The sequence below is a fragment of the Oncorhynchus gorbuscha genome, linkage group LG21 (assembly GCF_021184085.1).
Source record: "Oncorhynchus gorbuscha isolate QuinsamMale2020 ecotype Even-year linkage group LG21, OgorEven_v1.0, whole genome shotgun sequence".
Classification (NCBI taxonomy): domain Eukaryota; kingdom Metazoa; phylum Chordata; class Actinopteri; order Salmoniformes; family Salmonidae; genus Oncorhynchus; species Oncorhynchus gorbuscha.
The window spans coordinates 13,725,434-13,752,775 of record NC_060193.1 but is presented as its reverse complement, the minus strand read 5'-3'; the positions used below and the strand labels follow the sequence as shown (position 1 = coordinate 13,752,775).

At 45.0% G+C, this 27,342-nt stretch overlaps 1 protein-coding gene across 2 annotated transcripts; it reads left to right on the top strand.

Moving 5' to 3' along the window:
• Positions 1-156: 156 nt before the first annotated feature.
• On the top strand, positions 157-26,876 carry ripk3 (receptor-interacting serine-threonine kinase 3). 2 transcript variants are annotated; one of them, XR_006834008.1, is made up of 15 exons: positions 157-339; positions 5,966-6,156; positions 6,661-6,796; positions 6,911-7,099; positions 18,749-18,897; positions 21,120-21,169; positions 21,279-21,434; positions 21,576-21,658; positions 21,915-21,978; positions 22,070-22,131; positions 23,171-23,210; positions 23,411-23,580; positions 24,032-24,074; positions 26,044-26,137; positions 26,304-26,443. XR_006834008.1 is itself a non-coding variant. In XM_046318549.1 (14 exons), exons 2-14 carry the CDS (start codon positions 5,999-6,001, stop codon positions 26,474-26,476), a joined length of 1,473 nt encoding a protein of 490 aa, XP_046174505.1. In that variant the 5' UTR covers positions 157-339; positions 5,966-5,998; the 3' UTR covers positions 26,477-26,876. The 2 variants fall into 2 exon arrangements, 1 of the variants encoding a protein (XP_046174505.1); XM_046318549.1 differs by lacking the exon at positions 26,044-26,137 and having other exon boundaries at positions 26,304-26,876.
• The last annotated feature ends 466 nt before the right edge of the window (positions 26,877-27,342 follow it).

Genomic DNA, 27,342 nt, shown 5'->3' with positions numbered 1-27,342 from the left:
CATGTCATTGTCAATGACTCGAAGAAACGGCTATTTAGCTTATAAAAACATTTTACAACTGTCACCAATCAGGTTATCTTCACCTTCACTCTATTTCGCAGCCAGGTGAGGCGCCCCTGCTCTGTCACTCAATCAGTGCGTCATCCCTCTGATTCTGCCAACTCTTGATGGGAAGTGAAAGACGTTTATGAGAAGTACACCGCCATTAGAAAAGATATCTCGCAGAAAATGAACTGACATATTTTTAACACAACGGGTTTGATCATTTTCGCTGCTATTTCATTGCAAAATAGTGTTTTAATAACACCTGTTGTTATAAAGAGCATGAAAACCACAAAGGTAAGCATGGTTCTGTTTGGTTCTGTGATTTTTTTCTTATTTTATTGAATTGTAAATTACAATTGAGGAAGTTAAAAGAGTACGAAGGAAAATACCAATATAGTTGAGAGATTGAGTCTTTACTCTCTCTCTCTCTCTTTCAATTAAATTAATTTCAAAGGGCTTCATTGGCATGGGAAACAATGTTTACATTGGCACAGCAAGTTAAATAGATAATACACAAAGTGAAATAAACAATCCAAAAAGTGAAATAAACAATCCAAAATTAACAGTAAACATTACACTCACAAAAGTTTCAAAGTAATAAAGACATTCCCAATGTCATATTAGTGTTATAACGATGTGCAAATAGTTAAAGTACGAAAGGGAAAATAAATAAACATAAATATGGGTTGTATTTACAATGGTGTTTGTTCTTCACTGGTTGCCCATTTCTTGTGGCAACAGGTCACAAATCTCGCTGCTGTGATGGCACACTGTGGTTTTTCACCCAGTAGATATGGGAGTTGATCGGAATTGGATTGGTTTTGTCGTGTTTGTCATTTGTTGTCATGTCTTGTCCCTGTGCTCCCCATTCTGTTCGTTTCCCTCTGCTGGTCTTATTTGGTTCTTTCCCTCCTTCTGTCCCTCTCTCTCCCCCTCCCTCTCTCACTCTCTCGCTCTCTCTTCTCTCTGTCGTTCCGTTCCTGCTCCCAGCTGTTCCTATTCCCCTAGTCATCATTTGGTCTTCCCGCACCTGTTCCCGATCCTTTCCCCTGATTAGAGTCCCTGTTTATTCCTTTGTGTTCCGTTCCTGTCCCGTCGGTTCCTTGTTTAGTATTCACCATGCTGTGATTGCGTTTCGCCCTGTCCTGTCGTGTTTTTGCTGTGATTGTGTATCGCCCTGTCCTGTCGTGTTTTTTGCCTTCATCAGATGCTGCGTGTGAGCAGGTGTCTCTGTCAACTACGGCCTGCGCCTACCCGAAGCGACCTGCAGTCTGTGGCCGCTTCTCCAGTTATTCCCCTCTACAGACTAGAGGATTTCTGTTATTCCCTGTTTGGACTTAAATAAACTCTGTTTCTGTTAAGTCGCTTTTGGGTCCTCTTTCACCTGCATGACAGAAGGAACCGACCAAGGAATGGACCCAGCGACTTCAGACGCTCGTTACACTGCCGTCAAGATCCAAGGAGCCATGCTCGGCAGACACGAGCAGGAATTGTCTGCTGCTCGCCATGCCGTGGAGAACCTGGCCGCTCAGGTTTCCGACCTCTCTGGACAGTTCCAGAGTCTACGTCTCGTGCCACCTGTTACTTCCTGGCCTGCCGAGCCTCCAGAACCTAGGGTTAATAACCCACCTTGCTACTCCGGGCAGCCCACTGAGTGCCGCTCCTTTCTCACGCAGTGTGAGATTGTGTTCTCTCTCCAACCCAACACATACTCTAGAGAGAGAGCTCGGGTTGCTTACGTCATTTCACTCCTTACTGGCCGGGCTCGAGAATGGGGCACAGCTATCTGGGAGGCAAGGGCTGATTGCTCTAACAAGTTCCAGAACTTTAAAGAGGAGATGATTCGGGTTTTTGACCGTTCAGTTTTTGGTAGGGAGGCTTCTAGGGCCCTGGCTTCCTTATGCCAAGGTGAACGGTCCATAACGGATTATTCTATTGAGTTTCGCACTCTTGCTGCCTCTAGTGAGTGGAACGAGCCGGCGCTGCTCGCTCGTTTTCTGGAGGGACTCCACGCAGTGGTTAAGGATGAGATTCTCTCCCGGGAGGTTCCTTCAGATGTGGACTCTTTGATTGCTCTCGCCATCCGCATAGAACGACGGGTAGATCTTCGTCACCGGGCTCGTGGAAGAGAGCTCGCATCAACGGTGTTTCCCTGCTCCGCATCGCAACCATCTCCCTCCTCTGGCTTTGAGACTGAGCCCATGCAGCTGGGAGGGATTCGCATCTCGACTAAGGAGAGGGAACGGAGGATCACCAACCGCCTGTGCCTCTATTGCGGAGTTGCTGGACATTTTGTTAATTCATGTCCAGTAAGAGGCCAGAGCCCATCAGTAAGCGGAGGGCTACTGGTGAGCGCTACTACTCAGGTCTCTTCATCTAGATCTTGTACTACTATGTCGGTCCATCTACGCTGGACCGGTTCGGGTGCTACATGCAGTGCCTTGATTGACTCTGGGGCTGAGGGTTGTTTCATGGACGAAGCATGGGTTCGGAAACATAACATTCCTTTCAGACCGTTAGACAAGCCTACGCCCATGTTTGCCTTAGATGGTAGTCATCTTCCCAGTATCAAATTTGAGACACTACCTTTAACTCTCACAGTATCTGGTAACCACAGTGAGACTATTTCTTTTTTGATTTTCCGTTCACCGTTTACACCTGTTGTTTTGGGTCATCCCTGGCTAGTATGTCATAATCCTTCTATTAATTGGTCTAGTAATTCTATCCTATCCTGGAACGTTTCTTGTCATGTGAAGTGTTTAATGTCTGACATCCCTCCCGTTTCTTCTGTCCCTACTTCTCAGGAGGAACCTGGCGATTTGACAGGAGTGCCGGAGGAATATCATGATCTGCGCACGGTCTTCAGTCGGTCCCGAGCCAACTCCCTTCCTCCTCACCGGTCGTATGATTGTAGTATTGATCTCCTTCCGGGGACCACTCCCCCTCGAGGTAGACTATACTCTCTGTCGGCTCCCGAACGTAAGGCTCTCGAGGATTATTTGTCTGTGTCTCTTGACGCCGGTACCATAGTGCCTTCTTCTTCTCCGGCCGGGGCGGGGTTCTTTTTGTTAAGAAGAAGGACGGTACTCTGCGCCCCTGCGTGGATTATCGAGGGCTGAATGACATAACGGTTAAGAATCGTTATCCGCTTCCCCTTATGTCATCAGCCTTCGAGATTCTGCAGGGAGCCAGGTGCTTTACTAAGTTGGACCTTCGTAACGCTTACCATCTCGTGCGCATCAGAGAGGGGGACGAGTGGAAAACGGCGTTTAACACTCCGTTAGGGCATTTTGAGTACCGGGTTCTGCCGTTCGGTCTCGCCAATGCGCCAGCTGTTTTTCAGGCATTAGTTAATGATGTTCTGAGAGACATGCTGAACATTTTTGTTTTTGTCTATCTTGACGATATCCTGATTTTTTCTCCGTCACTCGAGATTCATGTTCAGCACGTTCGACGTGTTCTACAGCGCCTTTTAGAGAATTGTCTCTACGTAAAGGCTGAGAAGTGCTCTTTTCATGTCTCCTCCGTTACTTTTCTCGGTTCCGTTATTTCCGCTGAAGGCATTCAGATGGATTCCGCTAAGGTCCAAGCTGTCAGTGATTGGCCCGTTCCAAGGTCACGTGTCGAGTTGCAGCGCTTTTTAGGTTTCGCTAATTTCTATCGGCGTTTCATTCGTAATTTCGGTCAAGTTGCTGCCCCTCTCACAGCTCTTACTTCTGTCAAGACGTGTTTTAAGTGGTCCGGTTCCGCCCAGGGAGCTTTTGATCTTCTAAAAGAACGTTTTACGTCCGCTCCTATCCTCGTTACTCCTGACGTCACTAGACAATTCATTGTCGAGGTTGACGCTTCAGAGGTAGGCGTGGGAGCCATTCTATCCCAGCGCTTCCAGTCTGACGATAAGGTTCATCCTTGCGCTTATTTTTCTCATCGCCTGTCGCCATCTGAGCGCAACTATGATGTGGGTAACCGTGAACTGCTCGCCATCCGCTTAGCCCTAGGCGAATGGCGACAGTGGTTGGAGGGGGCGACCGTTCCTTTTGTCGTTTGGACAGACCATAAGAACCTTGAGTACATCCGTTCTGCCAAACGACTTAATGCCCCTCAAGCTCGTTGGGCGTTGTTTTTCGCTCGTTTCGAGTTTGTGATTTCTTACCGTCCGGGTAGCAAGAACACCAAGCCTGATGCCTTATCCCGTCTGTTTAGTTCTTCTGTGGCTTCTACTGATCCCGAGGGGATTCTTCCTTATGGGCGTGTTGTCGGGTTAACAGTCTGGGGAATTGAAGGACAGGTTAAGCAAGCACTCACGCACACTGCGTCGCCGCGCGCTTGTCCTAGTAACCTCCTTTTCGTTCCTGTTTCCACTCGTCTGGCTGTTCTTCAGTGGGCTCACTCTGCCAAGTTAGCTGGTCATCCCGGTGTTGGAGGCACTCTTGCGTCTATTCGCCAGCGCTTTTGGTGGCCGACTCAGGAGCGTGACACGCGCCGTTTCGTGGCTGCTTGTTCGGACTGCGCGCAGACTAAGTCGGGTAACTCTCCTCCTGCCGGTCGTCTCAGACCGCTCCCCATTCCTTCTCGACCATGGTCTCACATCGCCTTAGACTTCATTACCGGTCTGCCTTTGTCTGCGGGGAGGACTGTGAGAGCCGCCAATAAACGCAGGATTAAGAGTCCAAGGTATTGTTGCGGCCAGAGAGTGTGGCTTTCCACTCGCAACCTTCCTCTTACGACAGCTTCTCGTAAGTTGACTCCGCGGTTCATTGGTCCGTTCCGTGTCTCCCAGGTCGTCAGTCCTGTCGCTGTGCGACTGCTTCTTCCGCGACATCTTCGTCGCGTCCATCCTGTCTTCCATGTCTCCTGTGTTAAGCCCTTTCTTCGCACCCCCGTTCGTCTTCCCTCCCCCCCCCTCCCGTCCTTGTCGAGAGCGCACCTATTTACAAGGTACATAAGATCATGGACATGCGTTCTCGGGGACGGGGTCACCAATACTTAGTGGATTGGGAGGGTTACGGTCCTGAGGAGAGGAGTTGGGTTCCGTCTCGGGACGTGCTGGACCGTTCACTCATCGATGATTTCCTCCGTTGCCGCCAGGATTCCTCCTCGAGTGCGCCAGGAGGCGCTCGGTGAGTGGGGGGGGTACTGTCGTGTTTGTCATTTGTTGTCATGTCTTGTCCCTGTGCTCCCCATTCTGTTCGTTTCCCTCTGCTGGTCTTATTTGGTTCTTTCCCTCCTTCTGTCCCTCTCTCTCCCCCTCCCTCTCTCACTCTCTCGCTCTCTCTTCTCTCTGTCGTTCCGTTCCTGCTCCCAGCTGTTCCTATTCCCCTAGTCATCATTTGGTCTTCCCGCACCTGTTCCCGATCCTTTCCCCTGATTAGAGTCCCTGTTTATTCCTTTGTGTTCCGTTCCTGTCCCGTCGGTTCCTTGTTTAGTATTCACCATGCTGTGATTGCGTTTCGCCCTGTCCTGTCGTGTTTTTGCTGTGATTGTGTATCGCCCTGTCCTGTCGTGTTTTTTGCCTTCATCAGATGCTGCGTGTGAGCAGGTGTCTCTGTCAACTACGGCCTGCGCCTACCCGAAGCGACCTGCAGTCTGTGGCCGCTTCTCCAGTTATTCCCCTCTACAGACTAGAGGATTTCTGTTATTCCCTGTTTGGACTTAAATAAACTCTGTTTCTGTTAAGTCGCTTTTGGGTCCTCTTTCACCTGCATGACAGGTTTTTTTTCTCTCTCGCTCTCCCTCCTTTATCTTTTTTTCTATTTCTGTCTTGAGGGTAGTATTCTTTATGGTGGTCTGTTCTTCTCACTTTGGCACAGTAGCTACAGTAAATCAGTTACTTTGTGCTGTATTGTAGCCTACATTCTGTACATTCTTTTGTAAATCATCACACATGCTGTAACAATCCATTGTTTCATTTGTGGTTTAGTTGCAGTATTTCTCCTTGGCCTCCTGGTGAAAGATGGAACTGTCCAGTTGTCCGGCTCCGTTGCTGATTGGTGATGACAGCCTGCAGAAATGGTGTGTGATTGGCTCAGGAGGGTTTGGACAGATCCACAAGGCCAGACATGTAGAGTGGGGGTTGGACGTGGCCATCAAGTTGTTGCATTATGATGACGGGTAAGTATGGTCTATTTCCCAACTTTGCATAAAAGTACTTTCTTGAGTTGAGTGCATATTCATCTTGTAGCGACCATTGTTAATCCAACACCTATTGATCTCATCAAGGGGTTCGGATCTCTTGGGGTAACGACAGTCATTTGAACCCGGTTCGAAGTACTGACCCAGGCAAACTCCACATTTTCCTCAATAACATGTTGCCTATATCTCTGTCAATTATTTTGTCTCTCCACTCACACACCTCTACCTACCTACCTACCTACCTACCTACCTACCCACACACACACACACACACACACACACACACACACACACACACACACACACACACACACACACACACACACACACACACACACACACACACACACACACACACACACACACACACACACACACACACACACACACACACACACACACACACACACACACACCTACCTCTACCTACCCATCACACACACACATATCTTCCTCTACCTACCCATCACACATACACACCAGCTCCAGCTCATCTCTGCTCAGAGAGGCAGACCTCATGCGCCAGGGGGGGAGCTCATATGTCCTCAGGATCCTAGGGGTGTACCAGGGACGGCCCCCAAGCTCCGGCCCCTCCACCCACCTGGGGCTGGTCATGGAGGTAAATAATACCTACTGTGAATAAGTCTGACTTAGTGACTCATGCACGGGTGGTAATTAGTAGCATATACAATGTGTGGGTATTTATTCTCCTTTATTTGTAATATTTCTACAGTTTATGGAGAGGGGGTCCCTGGCGACCCTCCAGGAACGTCTCTCCGGCCCCCCACCCTGGCCTCTGTCCTTCCGCCTGGCCCACCAGGTGGCTCTGGGCATGAACTTTCTCCACCACCTCGATCCGCCCCTGCTGCACCTGGATCTCAAGCCCAGTAACGTGCTGCTGGATGACAGCCTCCATGCCAAGGCAAGTCCCAGGCTTCTTGGTTTGATACAGTACCAGACAAAAGTTTGGACACACCTATACATTCAAGGGTTTATCTTTATTATTGACTATTTTCTACATTGTAGAAAAGTAGTGAAGACATCAAAACTATGAAATAACACATATGGAATCATGTAATAACCCAAAAAGTGTTAAACAAATCTAAATATATTTTATATTTGAGGTTCTTCAAAGTAGCCACCCTTTGCCTTGATGACAGCTTTGCACACTTTTGTCATTCCCTCAACCAGATTCATTAGGTAGTCACCTGGAATGCCTTTACAACAGTATTGAAGGTGTTTCCACTGAGCATTTGTTGGCTGCTTTTGCTTTACTCTGCGGTCCAAGTTATCCCAAACCATCTTGTAACGGCTCTCGTCGAAAGGAGTGGACCAAAGCGCAGCATGGAAAGTGTTCATGATTTGTATTATTTTATTTATTATTTTTATTACTCAAACAAAATAACAAAGCGAAAACGAAAGTGCACAATTCTGTCAGATATAGACACTAAACAGAAAACAAGACCGCACAAAACCCAAAAGGAAAATGGCAACTTATATATGATCCCCAATCAGAGACGATGATAAACAGCTGCCTCTGATTGGGAACCACACTCGGGAAAAAACAAAGAAATAGAAAACATAGACTTTCCCACCCGAGTCACACCCTGACCTAACCAAACATAGAGAATAATAAGGATCTCTAAGGTCAGGGCGTGACAGTACCCCCCCCCCCCCCCCCGCCCGTCGTTGGTGGCTCTGTACTGGGGACCGTCGCTGGAGGCTCCGGAATGGGGACCGTCGCCGGAGGCTCTGGACTGCGAATCATCACTGCAGGCTTCGTGCCATTGATCATCACTGCAGACTCCGGGAGCTGGCGCAGGATAGCCTGGGCCGAAGAGACGCATCGGAGACCAGGAACGCTGAGCCGGCACAATCCGTCCTGGCTGAATGCCCACTCTAGCACGGCAACTGCGGGGAGCTGGTACAGAGCGCACCGGGCTGTGAATGCGCACTGGAGACACAGTGCTCATGACTCCATAACACGGTGCCTGACCGGTCACACGCTCCCCACTGTAAGCACGGGGAGTTGGCTCAGGTCTAAACCCTGACTCCGCCAATCTCCCCGTGTGCCACCCCCCAAAATGTTTTTGGAGCTGCCTCTCTGGCTTCCGTTGTTGTCTCAATTTTTCGTAGCGTCGCCGTTCCTCTCTCTCTACCTCTGCCTGCTTCCATGGCAGGGTCTTGTCCCCTGCCATTACCTCCTCCCAGGTCCAGGATGTCCTCCATTTCCTTTTCTCCCAGGCCCAGGATCCCTGCTCCTCCTGGCCATGCTGCTTGGTCTTTTGGTGGTGGGGTCTTCTGTAACGGCTCTCGTCGAAAGGAGTGGACCAAAGCGCAGCGTGGAAAGTGTTCATGATTTTTATTATCAAAAAAACACTCGAACAAAATAACAATGCGAAAACGAAAGCGCACAGTTCTGTCAGGTACAGACACTAAACAGATAACAAGACTCCACAAAACCCTAAAGGAAAATGACAACTTATATATGATCCCCAATCGGAGACAACGATAAACAGCTGCCTCTGATTGGGAACCACACTCAGCAAAAAACTAAGAAATAGAAAACATAGACTTTCCCACCCGAGTCACACCCTAACTTAACCAAACATAGAGAATAATAAGGATCTCTACGGTCACGGTGTGACACGTCTCAATTTGGTTGAGGTCGGGTGATTGTGGGGGCCAGGTCATCTGATACAGCACTCCATCACTCTCTTTCTTGGTCAAATAACCCTTCCAAATCAAATCCAATTTTAAATAGTCACATGCGCTGAATACAACCGGTCTGTAGACCTTACAGTGAAATGCTTACTTACAAGTCCTTAACTAACAATGCAGTTTTAAGAAAAATAAGTGTTTGGAAAGTATTTCCTTAAATAAACTGAAGTAAAAAATTAAGAGATAGAAAAACAACAAACATTATGTACCAAATAAGTTTCAAATAACACAAAAAAAACACACGCAATAGCACAATTGGTGCCATTATTTGTATTCTTGTTTAACCTTTATTTAACTAGGCAAGTCAGTTAAGAATACATTCTGCCTACCAAAAGGCCTCCTGCAGGGATGGGGGCTGGGATTAAAAATACAAATAAATACAAATATAGGACAAGACACCCATCACAATAAGCGAGACAACACAACACTATATAAAGAGAGACCTAAGACAACAACATAGCATGGCAGCATCACATGACAACTCAGCATAGTAGCAACACAACATAACAACAACATGGTAGCAACACAACATGGCAGCAGCACAAAACAGGGTACGAACATTACTGGGCACAGACAACAGCACAAAGGGCAAGAAGGTAGAGACAACAATACGTCATGCAAAGCAGTCACAACTGTCAGTAAGAGTGTCCATGATTGAGTCTTTGAATGAAGAGATTGAGATAGGTGTCCAGTTTGAATGTTTGTTGCAGCTCATTCCAGTTGCTAGCTGCAGCGAACTGAAAAGACGAGCGACCCAGGGATGTGTGTGTTTTAGGGACCTTTAGCAGAATGTGACTGGCAGAATGGGTGTTGTATGTGGAGGACGAGGGTTGCAGTAGATATTTAAGATAGGGGGGAGTGAGACCTAAGAGGGTTTTATAAATCAAATCAAATCAAATTGTATTTGTCACATACACATGGTTAGCAGATGTTAATGCAAGTGTAGCTAAATAAGCATCAACCAGTGGGGTCTTGCAACGGGTATACAGCGATGACCAGTTTACAGAGGAGTATAGAGTGCAGTGATGTGTCCTATATGGAGCATTGGAGGCAAAACTGATGGCCGAATGGTAAAGAACATCTAGCCGCTCAAGACCTTACCTGCCGATCTATAAATTACGTCCCAGTAATCTAGCATGGGTAGGATGGTCATCTGAATCAGGGTTAGTTTGGGAGATGGGTTGAAAGAGGAGCAATTACGATAGAGGAAACCAAGTCTAGATTTAACTTTAGTCTGCAGCTTTGTTATGTGCTGAGAGAAGGACAGTGCACCGTCTAGCCATACTCCTAAGTACTTGTATACCTTAAGCTCTAAACCCTCAGAGGTAGTAATCACACCTGTAGGAAGTGGTGCATTCTTCTTACCAAACCACATGAACTTTGTTTTGGAGGTGTTCAGAACAAGGTTAAGGGTAAAGAAAGGTTGTTGGACACTAAGAAAGCCTTGTTGTAGAGCATTTAACACAAAATCAGGGAGGGGCCAGCTGAGTATAAGACTGTATCATCTGCATATAAATGGATGAGAGACCTTCCTACTGCCTGAACTATGTTGTTGATGTAAATTGAGAAGAGCGTGGGGCCTAGGATTGAGCCTAGGCAGTGGCTGAGACAGTATATTTTCTGACTTTATACACTGCACTCTTTGAGAGAGGTAGTTAGCAAACCAGGCCAAAGACCCCTCAGAGACACCAATACTCCTTAGCCAGCCTACAAGAATGGAAGGGTCTACCGTATCAAAAGCTTTGGCCAAGTCAATAAAAATAGCAGCACAATATTGCTTAGAATCAAGGGCAATGGTGACGTCATTGAGGACCTTTAAGGTTGCAGTGACACATCCATAATCTAAGCGGAAACCAGATTGCATACCCGAGAGAATACTATAGACATCAAGAAAGCTAGCAAGTTAATTTTTGACAAGTTTTTCCAACACTTTTGATAAACAGGGCAAAATAGAAATAGGCCTGTAACAGTTAGGATCAGCTTGATCTCCCCCTTTAAATAAAGGACGAACTGTGGCTGCCTTCCAAGCAATGGGAACCTCCCCAGAGAGGAGAGACAGGTTAAAAAGGTCAGAGAGAGGCTTGGTGTCACGGACGTTGTCGTGGAAATGACCGGACCAAGGTGCAGCGTGGTAAGCGTACATTTTCCTTTATTTATATAAATGTTGCCAACAAAACAAGAAACAAAGAAACGACCGTGAAGCTTACTAGGGCTATAGTGCCACTAACAAAGTAAATTACCCACAAAGTACAAAGGAAAAAAGGCTGCCTAAGTATGATTCCCAATCAGAGACAACGATAGACCGCTGTCCCTGATTGAGAACCATACCCGGCCAAAACATAGAAACAGAAAACATAGAAATAAAAGAATAAGTATAAAAGAATAAAAGCCTCTCTATGGCCAGGGCGTGACACTTGGCGGTTATAGGGGCAGCAACCTTAAAGAAGAAAGGGTCTAAACCATCTGAGCCAGATGTTTTTTGGGGGGTCAAGTTTAAGTGGGAATTCAGTGAGTATGCGTGTGCCGAGCCTTCCGCCAAATGCAATTCTTTACTTTTTATTTATGTATTTTACATTTTTGTATAATTTTTCAATTTAATTTAAATGTTTTACTTTTTACCCCTTTTTCTCCACAATTTTGTGATATGCAATTGGTAGTTACAGTCTTGTCTCATCACTGCAACTCCCGTACGGACACGGGAGAGGCGAAGGTCGAGAGCCATGCTTCCTCTGAAACACGACCCAGCCAAGCCGCTGTGCTTCTTGACGCAATACCAACTTAACCCAGAGGCCAGCCATACCAATGTGTTGGAGGAAACACCATACACCTGGCGACCATGTCAGCGCCCGGTCCGCCACAGGAGTCCAAATGCAATTCTTGAGGTGGAGTAACTCAGCAAGATCACGATTGAACCAGGGGCTGAACCTGTTTTTAATTCAAATTTTCATTATGGGGACGTGTTTGTTAATAATATCACTGAAAATATCAAAAAAGAAGGTCCAAGCCTCTTCAACAGAGGGGATCAAGCTGATTCCAATTTACAGAGGCCAGGTCATAAAGGAAGTGTTTTAGCAAGGGTCTATGACAAATCAGGACAAGCTGTTTCACTGAGCAGCCATTACGAACACATGCTGTAAAACAGTAATCACTAAGGTCATTACGGAAAACATCAGACTGATACATTTACATTTAAGTCATTTAGCAGACGCTCTTATCCAGAGCGACTTACAAATTGGTGCATTCACCTTATGACATCGAGTGGAACAGTCACTTTACAATAGTGCATCTAAATCTTAAAGGGGGGGGGTGAGAGGGATTACTTATCCTATCCTAGGTATTCCTTAAAGAGGTGGGGTTTCAGGTGTCTCCGGAAGGTGGTGATTGACTCCGCTGTCCTGGCGTCGTGAGGGAGTTTGTTCCACCATTGGGGGGCCAGAGCAGCGAACAGTTTTGACTGGGCTGAGCGGGAGCTGTACTTCCTCAGTGGTAGGCAGGCGATACCTATCAGGATTATTTGTGAGGATAACATCGAGGAGAGTAGCCTTTTCTTGGTGTTTGGAGTTATACCTTGTGGGATTGGTAATAATCTGAGAAAGAGTTAGGGAGTCCCATTGCTTTAGGACTTGGTCAGGTGGTTTAAGCATGTCCCAGTTTAGGTCACCTATCAGGAAAAATTCAGACTTAGTGTAAGGAGCCAGGAGAGCGTTTTGGGCAGATAGGGAACAGGCCGGTGCTGATGGAGGATGATAGCACCCAGTCAACAAAAAGCTATTTGAAAGTTGAATGCTTAAAACCAGCAAATAAAATTGTTTGGGGACAGACTTGGTGGAAACAACAGAGCACTGAAGGTGATCCTTGGCAAAGATTGCCACTCCCCCACCTTTGGAAGATCTGTCTTGCCGAAAAGGTTATAACCAGAAAGGTTAACATCAGTATTCAAAACACTCTTCCTTAAATAACCACGTCTTAGTAATGACCAACACATCTGGATTGGAGCTGTGAACCCACACTTTCAATTAATACATTTTAGGAAATGAGCTTCTAGTGTTAATGTGCAGAAAACTCAGGCTTTTACGAGAGCAGAAATTCTTGAAATACTAATCAGAGCACAAGTCAGAATTGGTGCTATAAACAGTAGATGGGCCAAGGTGTACATGCACATTTCCAGATTTCATGAACAGTAATACAATCAAGGTACGACGGAGGACAGGGAGAGCTCTGCAGTGCTGATTTATGACATCTGAATGTGCATTAGATGGTAACAAAATCATATTATACAGCCAGTGACAGCCATGCTGGTTAAGTGTGCCTTGAATTCTAAATAAATCACTGACAGTGTCACCAGCAAGCACCCCCACACCATCACACCTCCTCCATGATTCACGGTGGGAACCACACATGTGGAGATGACCAAAAGACAGATTTCCACCGGTCTCATGTCCATTGCTCATGTTTCTTGGTCCAAGCAAGTCTCTTCTTCTTATCGGTGTCCTTTAGTAGTGGTTTCTTCACAGCAACCATGAAGGCCTGATTCACGCAGTCTCCTCTGAACATTTAAGGTTGAGGTGTGTCTGTTACTTGAACTCTGTGAAGCATTTATTTGGGATGCAATCTGAGGTGCAGTTAATTGCCGATTTGCAGCAGAGGTAACTCTGGGTCTTCCTTTCCTGTGGCGATCCTCATTAGACCCAGTTTCATCATAGTGCTTGACAGTTTTTACGACTGCACTTGAAGAAACTTTCAATGTTCTTGAGATTTTCAGAATTCACTGACCTTCATGTTTTAAATTAATGACGGACTGTCATTTCTCTTTACTTATTTGGGCTCCCAAGTAGCGCAGCTGTCTAAGGCACTGCATCTCTGCGTCTCAGTGCTAGAGGCGTCACTACAGACCCTGGTTCGATTCCAGGCTGTATCACAACCGGCCTTGATTGGGAGTCCCATAGGGCGGCGCACAATTCGCCCGGGTTAGGGTTTGGCCGGGGTAGACCGTCATTGTAAATAAGAATTTGTTCTTCACTGACTTGCCTAGTTAAATGAATAGGGCTATCTTCTATATACTAACCCTACCTTGTCGCAACACAACTGATTGGCTCAAAGGAAATTCCACAAATGAACTTTTAACAAGGCACACCTGTTAATTGCAATGCATTCCAGATGACAACCTCATGAAGCTGGTTGAGAGAATGCAAAACTGGTTTCAAGGCAAAGGGTGGCTACTTTTATAATCTCAAATATAAAATATATTTTCATTTTTCATTTCTACATGATTCCATATGTTTTATTTCATAGTTTTCATGTATAATGAAAACTATTTCAGATTCCAAGAACACAGGATGGGATGTTACTATCCTTTGTGCAAGCACTTCCAAGAGTTAATGAACAGTGAGCGTGGTGAAATTTGGGGAGCGCATCGTCAGTAGTGTACCTTTGGTTCCTAGGGTGTTTCGGCCTTTCACACTATACATCCTCCCCAAAGGCGGCCAGCGACAGGGTGATCAATCCTACGCTTGCGTCCCATTCCCAATTAGTCATAGGAGTTGCCTTGTTGTTGATAGCCTACATCCCATGGGACTATGCATGGCAGGGGCGTCCTCCTCCCTGAGTCAAGCATTGTTGACCGCATACCTCCTGGCCCTCTCACTTCGGGGCCCAGCTGGGGTCTTTCCTCTTCATCCAGAGCCACTGACTGCTGCCTTCTGCCGCCTCTGATACAGCTTTGATTGCCGAACGCTGGCTCTGGTCCTTAATTCCCAGGTCTCTAAGCAGTCTGGTTGTAGATGTTGCCACAAAACCTCTGCAGCCCACCTCCACTGGTCGGACTTCTGTGTTCCAGCCATGATGCCGTGCTTCGGCAGCTAGATCAGCATAGCGCAGATGTTTTCGCTCATAAGCCTCATCTACTGAGTTTTCCCAGGGTACTTTGAGCTCAATGATGAAGACCTTATTGAGTGAACGGGACCAGAGCACCATGTCAGGTCTTAGGGTGGTGGTTGCGATCTCCGGAGGAAACACAAGTTGCCGGCCAATGTCAGCTAGCATTTTCCAGTCGCGGGCCAAGCGCAGCTGGTCTCGCTCTAATGGTGTAGAGCCGCTCTTCGGTGGTTTAGCCCCTTCGCGGACAAAGTTTGTCCGTAAGGAGTGTGATGCTGCTGTGGGTGGTAGGGAGTTGGTGGCAGCTCGCTTGTCCTCCAGGGCGGACGCAAGGTTTTTAAGGACTTGGTTGTGACGCCAAGTGTAGCGTCCTTGGGTGAGGCTTGTTTTACACCCTGTGAGAATGTGCCTGAGGTTGGCTGGCATGGAACAGAGGGCACAGTCCGGATCTTCACCATACCATTGCTGAAGATTAACTGGTGTTGGAAGGACGTCATATGTTGCTCTGATGGAAAAGCTCAACCGCCTCGCTTCCATGGCCCACAGATCCTTCCAGCTGATCTTCCTCTTCTCCACACTGTCCCATCGAGTCCACTGTCCCTGTTTGGCAAGAGAGACTGCCTTGGCCCACCTTGCAGCCTCCTCCTGATTGCGTACTTCCTGCACTACCATCTTCCGCCGCTCTGGTGCAGTGGCCTTACACCAAGCAGCACGGCTAGTTAGCCCAAGGCCTCCTCTCCCTTGCTGAACATGACCCACAATGTCAGCATGTCTGAGGGCTGCTGTTGCATCCTGGACTGCTTTTCCTGTCCTCCATTTGCGCCCAGTTGCCAAGGTCGGCGCGTTGTTGCTCACCACTGGGTCTCGAGATTCATTCAGTGTCATCTGGAGCCTGGTTTTTGCACACTTGAATTCCTCTGTTAGACTGGTGAGGGGCAGCTTGAGGACACCATCTCCATAGAGGCCTATGGTGGTAAGGCATCGTGGAACTCTGAGCCACTTCTTTAAGTAGCCTGTGACTCCTCTTTCCATCTTCTCCACTGTTGAGATTGGAACCTCATACAGTGCTAAGGGCCACAACACCAAACTGCAGACAGGCCTTTAACTTTCCAGGTAGCTGGGTGTTGTCGATGGACTGTAGGCTACTACTGATGTCTTTGCGCAGCTGTTGCACCTGGTCTTTGTCCTTCAGGCTTGCATCATACCACCTTCCAAGGCTTTTTACCGGCTGTTCAGACACTGTTGGGATTTGGTCCTCTCCGATGAAGAATTTCAGGTCAGAGAGTACTCCCTTCACAATCGAGATGCTGCGTGACTTGGATGGTTTAATCTTCATACGGGCCCAGCTGATGTTTTCCTCAAGTTTTCTGAGAAGTCTCCTGGTGCATGGGACAGTGGTGGTCAATGTTGTAATGTCGTGCATGTAGGCTCTGAGTGGAGGGAGGCGGAAACCAGAGTCGACTCGCTGTCCACCAGCAACCCATTTTGAGGATCTGATGATAACCTCCATTGCCATTGTGAATGCCAACGGAGAAATGGTACATCCCACCATTATACCTACATTCAGGCACTGCCATGAGGTGGTGAACTCTGAGGTGGTAAAGCAGAACTGCAGATCCTGGAAGTACGACTTCACCGGGTTTGTGATGGTGTCCGGTGTGTGGAAAAATCTGAAGGCAGACCACAGGAGTTCATGGGGCACAGAGCCAAATGCATTGGCGAGGTCGAGGAAGACTACATGGAGGTCCCTTTTCTCCACCTTGGCCATTTGGATCCGGTGCCAGATCATGCTGGAATGTTCCAAGCAGCCAGAGAACCCTGATATTCCTGCCTTCTGTACAGATGTATCGACGTACGCATTCCTTTGCAGGTACTCGGCCATCCTCTGGGCAATGACCCTAAAGAAGATTTTACCCTCGACATTCAGTAAGGAGATTGGGCGGAATTGGCTGATGTTCACTGCATCCTTCTCCTGCCCTACGCCACACTTTGGGTATTATCTTCTTCTGCCAAGCTGTTCTCATAAGCCTCCAGAGGAACCTCAGGACGTCTGGTGCGTTCTTATACACTTTGTACGGGACTCCATTTGGCCCCGGGGCTGATGATGTTCTTGCCCGTCGAACTGTGTTTTCCACCTCTTTCCATGTCGGAGGGCTGGTCTCAATATGATGTTCCGGGGGTTCAATGGGTGGGATATCTGATGGGATGGCCAGATGTTCATGTCGCTTTGAGTCAAAGTTTGTTGTTCTCAGGTTCTCCTCTAGGTCTTTCTTTGTTGTTTTTAGAGCTCTACTTTTTTTCCTTTGTGAAGAGACTTTTAAGGAACTTGAAGGGATCTTTATAGAATCGAGTTCTAGTTTGTTCTTTCTTCCTTCTGCGTTTCCGTAGGTTCTCTGCTCTACGGAGGGATGCCAACCGGGTTTTGATGTCAGCCTGAAGTGCCTCTATGCCCTCCTTTTCCACTTCCGAGGCCTTCTTCCACTGTTTCTTAAGCTGCCGCTTTTCTTGAACGAGGCGCTTGATTTCTTGTTGCCTCCTGGAAACTGGTGGGGTTGGAACCTTTCTCCCGCCTTTTGCCTCTTCCATTCCAAATCTTTCTGTCCCGTACTCATAGATGATGTCCCCCATCCTCTCCAACTTCTTCTCCACTGTGCCTCGAAGTTTCTCGAGGGTCAAGTATTCACTGTTTCCCACAACTTCTTGTGACTGGCGCCAGGCCACTTCACATACGGTCTGTGCCCTGGTAGTCTCCTCTCGACTGCAGGTCTGGGAGGCTGGGTGAGTTCCACTCCTGTTGTTGGTTCCACTTCAGTTGCTACTTCGGTGTTTGAGTTTACGTCCTCCATGACAGTGGTACTGATGCACTGCAAACTATGGTTTGCGTCCAGTTGCTGTGCTTCATTCGACTATTTTGATCGCTTTCGCAGAAAGTAATCAATGCGAGTTCTCTGTCTCTCTTTACCCAAACACCCCTTCTTCCCCAGGTGGATCCTCAACCCATGGTGTGATGTAACTTTCCTCCAACCACAGACACATACCTGCATCTGTTTGTGGCCCACTGTTGCAGCAGAACTTGTGAAAGTTGCTGTGGTGTTCTCTTGTGCTGTGCTCTCATTACTCGTAGTCGTTTCCAGTCCAGTCGTTACCATGTTGTCAGCCGATGAGTCATCTTCCGCCCCCGCTCTCGCAGACTCTAGGGGTATTCTCGTATGTTGACTTTCTGTAGCTAAAGCGGGTGTTTCTAACATACTGCGAAGCATGGGAAACTACAGAAATGGGAAGCTACCCCATGACTGTCCCAGTGGGGTCTATTCCCTCCTGTCAGCCGTCTCTCCGTGCCGCCACAAGGACTTTCCCCTGTTGTCAGCTGATCTTTCTCAGCAGTCACTGGACTAGTCCAGATATTCAGATTCCAAGAACACAGGATGGGATGTTACTATCCTTTGTGCAAGCACTTCCAAGAGTTAATGAACAGTGAGCGTGGTGAAATTTGGGGAGCGCATCGTCAGTAGTGTACCTTTGGTTCCTAGGGTGTTTCGGCCTTTCACACTATACACCCTCCCCAAAGGCGGCATGTATAATACATACTTGTACATCTGTGAAATAGGACAAATATAAGCACACACCAAATAATAATTATTACACTTGTGTTGTTGAATGTTGATCCCAACTCCCGAGTCCTGATTCTATTCTGTCAGCATTCACTTGGTCATTCTGAAAGTTTTTCTCGTAATGCCTGTAATGCAGACGACGATGTGGTCATCGATGGAGCTGCCCAAAAAATGTTTCTCAGCCAACGGGAAAACCAGAACCTCTTCAATTTGAGCCAGATTGACAGTGCTCTGACCCAATGAGAATGGGGGGCACCAAGAGAGGCCAATCATATTCAGGCACGGCTGGTGCAGAGATATGTCCCCCCCCATGCACCTCCCTTGGCAATTTCACCAATGATTGTGACATTATTCTCTCTCTCCAGCTGACAGATTTCGGCCTAGCCAGGGTTTACCACAGCATTTCCAAAGCGAACAGGAAGGACACGGGAGAGGATGGCGGTACATTAAGTTACATGCCACCAGAGGCTTTTGACATGACATACAAGCCCACCCACGCCTCGGATATCTACAGGTAAGTATACACCATTGATACAATTGACATTTCACTGTTTCTCAAGGCATCATTCAGAATAATAAAACAGTTTACAGCAGGTATAAAATGTGCAGCGAAATGCTTGTGAACTGAATGGATACATATAGTGCCTACAGAATGTTTTCACACTCCGATTTTTTCCCACATTATGTTGTGTTACAGTCTTAAAATGGACTACATTGAGATTTTGTGTCACTGGCCTAAACACAATGTGGAATTCGAAATGTTTATAAAAAATTCATGAAAAATGAAAAGCTGAAGTGTCTTGAGTCAAGAAGTATTCAACCCCTTTGTTATGGCAAGCCTAAATAAGTTCAGGAGTAAAAATGTTCTTACATAGTCATATAAGTCATACACTGTGAGTGAGTGTTTTAAAATCATTTTTGAATGACTACCTCATCTGTTAATTCCACTTTGGATGGTGTATGAACACACCCAGTCACTACAAAGTTACAGGCATCCTTACTAACTCGGACAGGAAGGAAACCGCTCAGGGATTTCACCATGAGGCCAATGGTGATTTATAAAACAGGTACAGAGTTTAATGGGAAAGGGGGATACCTAGTCAGTTGCACAATTGAAAGCATTCAACCAAAATGTGTCTTTCGCATTTAACCCAACCCCTCTGAATCAGAGAGGTGCGGGGGGCTGCCTTAATCAACATCCATGTTATATGTGCACAGGGAGCAGTTGTTGTGGTTAACTGCATTGCTCAAGGGCAGAACGACAGTATTTTCCACCTTGCCAGCTCTGAATTCAAACAAGCAACCACTATGCTACCTGCTGCTCTTCAATGGCTGTGATAAGAGAACTGAGAAGGGGCCAAAACCTTGTAGTTACTCCACAATACTAACCTAACTGACCATGTGAAAAGAAGGAAGCCTAGTTATACTGCAATAAATGTGGAAAAGCAATTCACTTTTTGCCCTGAATACAAGTGTTATGTTTGTGGTGTTAGGTTCTAAATAAACAGATTAAAACTCACAGATTCTTAATAAAGCTCAAACCAAGTTTATCCATGCACTGGGTCAGTCTTATACAGCTGCATAAGACAAAGACATATTTCCACCAGTGGTATTATGTATACCCCAATTTGGGTGGAGTCTCCTCCTTCTGTCTAAACATTACATATTTATTGCAAGGCAGGAAGTTAAGTAATGCGGGCAATAAACTGTTCCTTCTCCCTTAATATGACCTCTCCATGCTCTCCATGCTTATCAGTGCCTGTAAACATGTGATTGCCTTTTTTTTACTCAGTACATTCCAAGCTGAATTGCATCCACTATATACATTCCGCCTACATATAACCATTAACTTCTGGTGTAGAAACCAGACTATGGCACTCAATATTCCAATAAGATACCTGATAATTAACAATATTTCAAGTTTAGAGTCAGAACTCATCAGGGGCAAATACAATACAACACATTACTGAATACCACTCTCCATATTTTCAAGCATAGTGGTGGCTGCATCATGTTATGAGTATGCTTGTAATCGTTAAGTACTGGCGAGATTCAGGATTTTAAAAAACTGAAATTGAGCTAAGCACAGGCAAAATCCTATAGGAAAACCTGTTTCAGCCTGCTTCCACCAGACGCTGGGAGAAGAATTCATCTTTCAGTAGGACAATAACCTAAAACACAAGGCCAAATATACACTGGAGTTGCTTACCAATAAGACATTGAAAGTTCCTGAGTGGCCGAGTTACAGTTTTGACTTAAATCTGCTTGAAAATCTATGGCAAGACCTGAAAATAGCTGTCTCGCAATGATCAACAACCAATTTGACACAGCTTGAAGAATTTGGAAATTAATAATGGGCAAATGTTACACAGTCCAAATGTGTGGAAAGCTCTTAGAGACTTACCCAGAAATACTCACAGTTATAATCGCTGCCAAAGGTGATTCTAAAATGTATTAACTCAGGGTCTTGAATACTTATCTAATCAAGATATTTTGTTTTGAAAATTAATATTATTGTTGTTATTCCATTTTTTTTTTTACAAAGGTTAAGAATGTTTCTTCCAAGTTGACATTACAGAGTATTTTGTGTAGATCATTGACAAGAAATTACAATTGAATCATTTTAATCCCACTTTGTAACTCAACAAGATGCGGAAAAGACTTTCTGATGGCACTGTAGTAAGAGAAAGATACGCTACATGGCTATCATGATGATTATTGTTCTCTTTCTAACAGCTATGGCATACTACTGTGGTCCATTATCACGGGAAAAGAGCCATATCCTAGTGAGTGACTAGTCCTAACACACAAACCTAAATACATTTGCCCATCAAAGATATACCCACTTCCCTCTAATTCACAACCCTCCCTCTCCTCCCCCTCCCGTCCCCCTAGACGCCCGGTCCAGTTTGGTGCGGTTCCGGATCCCCCAGGGGGATAGACCCTCTCTGGATGCGTTGAACAGGGACCAGGTCAAAGGGCTGGGGGAACTGGTGGACCTCATGGAGAGATGCTGGGATACAAAGCCCACCCTGAGACCCACATTCCTGGGTAAGACAAGAGTCTGGAGGGGAGTGGATATGTTACAAATCAAATTTGTGCAATATGTTATGATATTTTTTGTGCTCATGATCCCGAAGTACATCTTTAACCCATATTTTCTTGTGATGGCTCTATTGTTTTGGTGTTCAGACTGCCTTGCTGTGACAGAGAAGATGTACGAGAAACACAAACAAGGGATAAATGATGCCGTCCATCAAGTGCAGAAAAAACTGGTACTGAAGATGACCCTGTCATTCAAAGCTTTCAGTACAGTAGCAGTACTAGTCAACTTTATTAAACAACAATGTCTACCTCGCATTCTAACTCCGACCTCTGTTTGTTTGTCTCTCTCTCTCTCTCTCTCTCTCTCTCTCTCTCTCTCTCTCTCTCTCTCTCTCTCTCTCTCTCTCTCTCTCTCTCTCTCTCTCTCTCTCTCTCTCTCTCTCTCTCTCTCTCTCTCTCTCTCTCTCTCTCTCTCTCTCTCTCCAGGACTCAGAGAGTGAGCAGAGTATTACATCCTCTGTTGCTGCCCTTCATATCTCACGGCCATCAGGTACAACCCTTTATAACTCCATACATTTTCCAAACATCTTAAATTACCACTGCAGTTATCATTCATTCATTTATTAATTCACCTTTCACAGGAATTCAAAAACACAAAGTGAAAATCTCTGATCGTGTGAAGAGTGAACCTCCCCCAACACAGGTATGCGATGTATGGTAAAGTTGGCGTTTAACACTGGTCGGTTTTGAATTTTCCTCAGTAATGGTTACGGTTAGGATTGGGGGAGGGGACGCTGATCCTAAATCAGTACCTAGGGGAAACTTCCCCCGTGGAACCAGGTATGGGTCTAAAGTTAATCATTTGATATATTTTGTACCAGATGCTCAAATAGGAAAATGAAAAATTGGAAAATATCTGACAAATATAAATAAAAAAATATTATACAACATTATTCAGGACCTATTTTCTTTTACCTATTATATTCAAGGAAAAGCATCTTGTGTATGAGAAAACAGAGTGGCCTACACAGAGTAACATGAGTCTGCATTCTTGTGGTCCTTCTGTAGCTCAGTTGGTAGAGCATGGCGCTTGTAATGCCAGGGTAGTGGGTTCGATTCCCGGGACCACCCATACGTAGAATGTATGCACACATGACTGTAAGTCGCTTTGGATAAAAGCGTCCGCTAAATGGCATATATTATATTATTATTATTATATTATTATTGTGTAACATGTAAAATAACAGTTGTGACATGGTGGTGTTATGGGTATTGTTAGATTCTAAATAGAGTAGAAAAGACATGGACACTTAGTAAAGCTCAAACCAAGTTTATTCACCCACTGGGTCACACAGCTGCATTAGACCAAGACCTATTCACACAAGCACTGGTATTTAAACCTCCTAACATCACTGAACAGCCAATACATCTCTGTTGCTAGACAGAACTTTAGTGATATCTGTTCTTCCTCACTTTATCTGACCTGACCTCAGCCCAAATTCCTCACTCCTCCCCAACTCATGGCTGTCCTGTTGACTTGTACCAGACCGTGGCCATTTTCCTTTCCATAGGATCCCTGATGTCAAACAATAACATATTCTGACAGAATATAAACTTCCTACATTCTCCTCTCTCCCTCAGTGACATGAATACAGATACTTCATATTTTCAAGTTTCGAAGTCAGAACACATCAGTATAATCGACCAAGGTAAAAAACTTCCTGTTCTTGTGTTTGCTACAGGAAACGGCTGGGAGAATGACCTCGAAACAGAAATATAAAGGTATACGAAGGAAGTTGTCGCGGGTAACCAACAAGAGGTTGTCATGGGAGGGTTTCTGGTAACAAATGAGGGATTGTCATGGGTGGTTGCTTAGTAACCAATGAGGTTGAAATGAGAAACATTACTGGCCCCTAAATGTTTGAATCCAAAATGTATTATCCTTTCACACGATTCTTTATTTTTTTTTTTCTCCCTCATAGAGTATCCATCCCTTCAGCACACAACCCAGCTAATGAGATGGCCAGATGCAGATCAGGTTACTTCTTCAACCAATCACAAACCAAAGATGTTCCCCCCTGTATTCAATCATGACTGCAAAACAACAGCTTCCCGCTCTGCATCTAATCAAAGTTCAGCGGTCAATTTTCAGGTACAGAGTCATGTTTCTGTATGGAAATGTGTTCCCAAAATAACTGTTAGTACTCTGCTGAATCATTGAAACCAAAGAAACCAATGTCATGTCTAAAGCTCAGGTCATGTGCTACAATGTGACCAAGTTCTAAACTTTAGACATAGGAGTTAGTTACCACACCCATTCTCAGAGATACCTAACTCTACTGAGCTAGGCAAATCAGCTTTTATATTTCTTGCACCTCCTTTGTGGAACAATCTTCGAAATGTTCTTACATTTGAGGGAATGTGTTTGTTTTTTATGACCCTGTTTTTCTTTCTGCTTACATTTTGTATTTACATTTTGATGTGTGTATTTTCCATACTTGATGTAATTCAGGGCTCATCTGTAAAGAGACCTTGGTCTCAGTATAACTCCGTGATAAAATAAATAAAAATGATAATATTTACTCTCTAATTTCTCCTTTCAGCGCCTGTGTTCCACTCCAGTTACCACATCCAGTTATCCCACAGGTATTACTTTCAGTCTATTTACTTTCTATGTGTCTATTGGTTAAAGTTATAGTCCACCCAAGTTACATATCAGTCTCCTTACCTTGGAGGCAGTGACTTCAGTACCTCCAGAAAGTATTCAGACCCCTTGACTTTTCCACATTTTGTTACGTTATAGCCTTATTCTAAAATGGATTAAATAATTAAACAATCCTCAACAATCTACAAACAATACCCCATAATAACAAAGCAAACACTGTTTTTTAGAAATTTTAGCAAATGTATTAAAAATAATAAACAGAAATACCTTATTTACATAAGTATTCAGACCTTTTGCTATGAGCCTCGAAATTGAACTCCGGTGCATCCTGTTTCCATTGATTATCCTTGAGATTTTCTAAAACTTGATTGGAGTCCACCTGTGGTAATTTAAATTGATTGGTCATTATTTGGAAAGGCACACACCTGGCCTCCATCATTCTTAAATGGAAGAAGTTTGGAACCACCAAGGCTCTTCCTAGAGCTGGCCACCCGGCCAAACTGAGCAATCGGTGGAGAAGGGCCTTGGTCAGGAAGGTGACCAAGAACCCTTTTGGACATTCTGACAGAGCTCTAGAGTTCCTCTGTGTAAACTTCCAGAAGGACAACCATCTCTGCAGCACTCCACCAATAAAGCCTTTATGGTAGAGTGGCCAGACGGAAGCCACTCTTCAGTAAAAGGCACATGGCAGCCCACTTTGAGTTTGCCAAAAGACTCTCAGACTAAAGACTCTCAGACTATGAGAAACAAGATTCTCTGGTTTGATGAAACCAAGATTGAACTCTGGTCTGAATGCCACGTGTCATACCTGGAGGAAACCTGGCTCCATCCCTACGATGAAGCATGGTGGTGGTAGCATCATGCTGTGGGGAAGTTTTTCAGCGGCAGGGACTGGGATGCTGGTCAGAATTAAGGGAAAGATTAATGAAGCAAAGTACAGAGAGATCCTTGATGACAACCTACTCCAGAGCGCTCAGGATCTCAGACTGGGGTGAAGGTTCACCTTCCAACAGGACAACGATCCTAAGCACACAGTCAAGAAAACTCAGAAGTGGTTTTGAGACAAGTCTCTGAATGTCCTTGAGTGGCCCAACCAGAGCCCGGACTTCAACCCGGTCGAACATTTCTGGAGAGACCTTAAAATTAATGTGCAGCAATGCTCCCCATACAACCTGACAGAGCTTGGGAGGATCTCCAGATAGGAATGGGAGAAACCCCCCAAATACAGGTGTGCAAAGCTTGTAGCAGCATACCCAAGAAAACTTGATGCTATAATCGCTGCCAAAGGTGCTTCAACAAAGTACTGAGTAAAGGGTCTGAATATTTATGTAAATGTGATATTTCAGTTTTTTATTTGTAATAAAAATGCTAACATTTCTAAAAACCCTCTTTTTGCTTTGTCATTATGGGGTATTGTGTGTAGATTGAGGAGGGGAAAAAACTATTGAATACATTTTTGAATAAGGCTGTAACACAACGAAATGCAAAAAAAGTCAAGGGTTCTGAATTCTTTCTGAAGACACTGCATGGACAACGTATGACAGGAATCCATGCTTTGGTTTAGTTTCCACGTGGTAACATTTTAGCATTTGTGGCACAAATACCATTCAAGTCACGAGACCGATATTAGCATTTTCCGCGCATCATGTTCAAATCATCAATAAGTTACTTTTTTGAGCTTCACTATCAATTTAGAATCTGTCGAATGATTTGGACATGATGCCAGAAAAATGCTAATATCGGTACCATGACTTGAATTGGATTTGTGACACAAATGCTAAAACGTTAGCATGTGGAAACAGTGCCAGGGAAACCAAACCAAAGCATGGATTGATGTCATATCTTGTCCATAGCCTGCTTGCAAGGTAAGGAAATCAATACGCCATTTTGTAATTTGGGTGAACCATCCCTTTAAGAGGTGTTTAAAAATATCTGTGGCTTTTTCCCAAGTCTTTCCTTGCTGCTAAGTGTCAGAAGGAAGAATTTCCTCTTCTTGAAGACATTTTGAAAAGGAAGAAATGAGTGACAATTGAGATAGAGCTGGGTGAATATCAAAAGTATTTCCTTTATTACTTGCCTCCTAAGCACGCATTGGAGGAGAAGGTCTGAGGGGAGGGACATGGGACCTTCTTCTCCAATGCTTGTTGTGGATGACGTGAGGAACCAAGGACAGACTGTTAATATACACCCATAACCCCTTTCTCATCCAGGGGGATTCTCCATCAACATGAGCAATGTGGAAGGACTGCAGTTTGGTGACAATAACAACATGTTCATCAGGTCGCCACATCCCAGTAAACGCCACAGAAACCCCACAGCCCCATCTAGAGTTAACTTCACACCAGTGAAGCCAAGGAACCCTAAAGCTCCAGAACCATGGTGAAGTCGCCAACACTCCCAGCCCTATGCCCGTGTACGAATCCCTGCCAGAGACCAAGGTTCACTCTTTGTCTCTCATCTTAACCTGTCAGCCCCTCTGTTTATAGTCTGTCTGTAATAAAAACACAAAATATTGAGATTCACTCTCCTTAAAAAAAAAGAAACCATAAATGATAATTCTCTTTTTTTTATTACTTTTTTGTAACATTTTGAATGATGAAATCCTGTGCAGCTAGAAAGCATGGATTGATCCATCTTTGTCCTTTTTATTCTGTTAAATTTCCCCACGAGGGACTGGTCTGCACTGACATCCTAAAGAGACTATCTTTAATATCTTTGCATTAAAAAAAGTTCTCAATTTGTTGAGCTTCAGGAAAGTCAATAAAAAGCTCAGATTTACAGAATGACCAGCAGTTTCTTATTTCTTATCATTAGAACAAGTCTATTTTTCCCTTTTATAATCTTTATTGTGTTTTTGTAACCCTTATCCAGAGACAATAGAATGTATGAATAGATTGGCATTCCAATTACATTGATATGAAGTATGTATGGTTCATACAGTTGAAGTCAGAAGTTTACATACATTTTGGTTGTAGTCATTAAAACTTGTTTTTCAACCACTCCAGAAATTTCTTGTTAACAAACTATAGTTTTGGCAAGTTGGTTAGGGCATCTACTTTGTGCATGTCCCAAGTAATTTTCCAACAATTGTTTACAGACAGATTATTTCACTTATAATTCACTGTATCACAATTCCAGTGGGTCAGAAGTTTACATACACTAAATTGAATGTGCATTTAAACAGCTGGGAAAATTCCCCAAATGATGTCATGGTTTTAGAAGCTTCTGATAGGCTCCCTACCACTGAGG

Coding starts and splice junctions, on each gene's coding strand:
- ripk3 (XM_046318549.1), top strand. CDS start 5,999: ATGGAACTGTCCAGTTGTCCGGCTCCGTTGCTGATTGGTGATGACAGC. Junction 21,435..21,575: donor CCTGAGACCCACATTCCTGG/GTAAGACAAGAG, acceptor TTTGGTGTTCAG/ACTGCCTTGCTGTGACAGAG. Junction 22,132..23,170: donor GTGAACCTCCCCCAACACAG/GTATGCGATGTA, acceptor TGTTTGCTACAG/GAAACGGCTGGGAGAATGAC.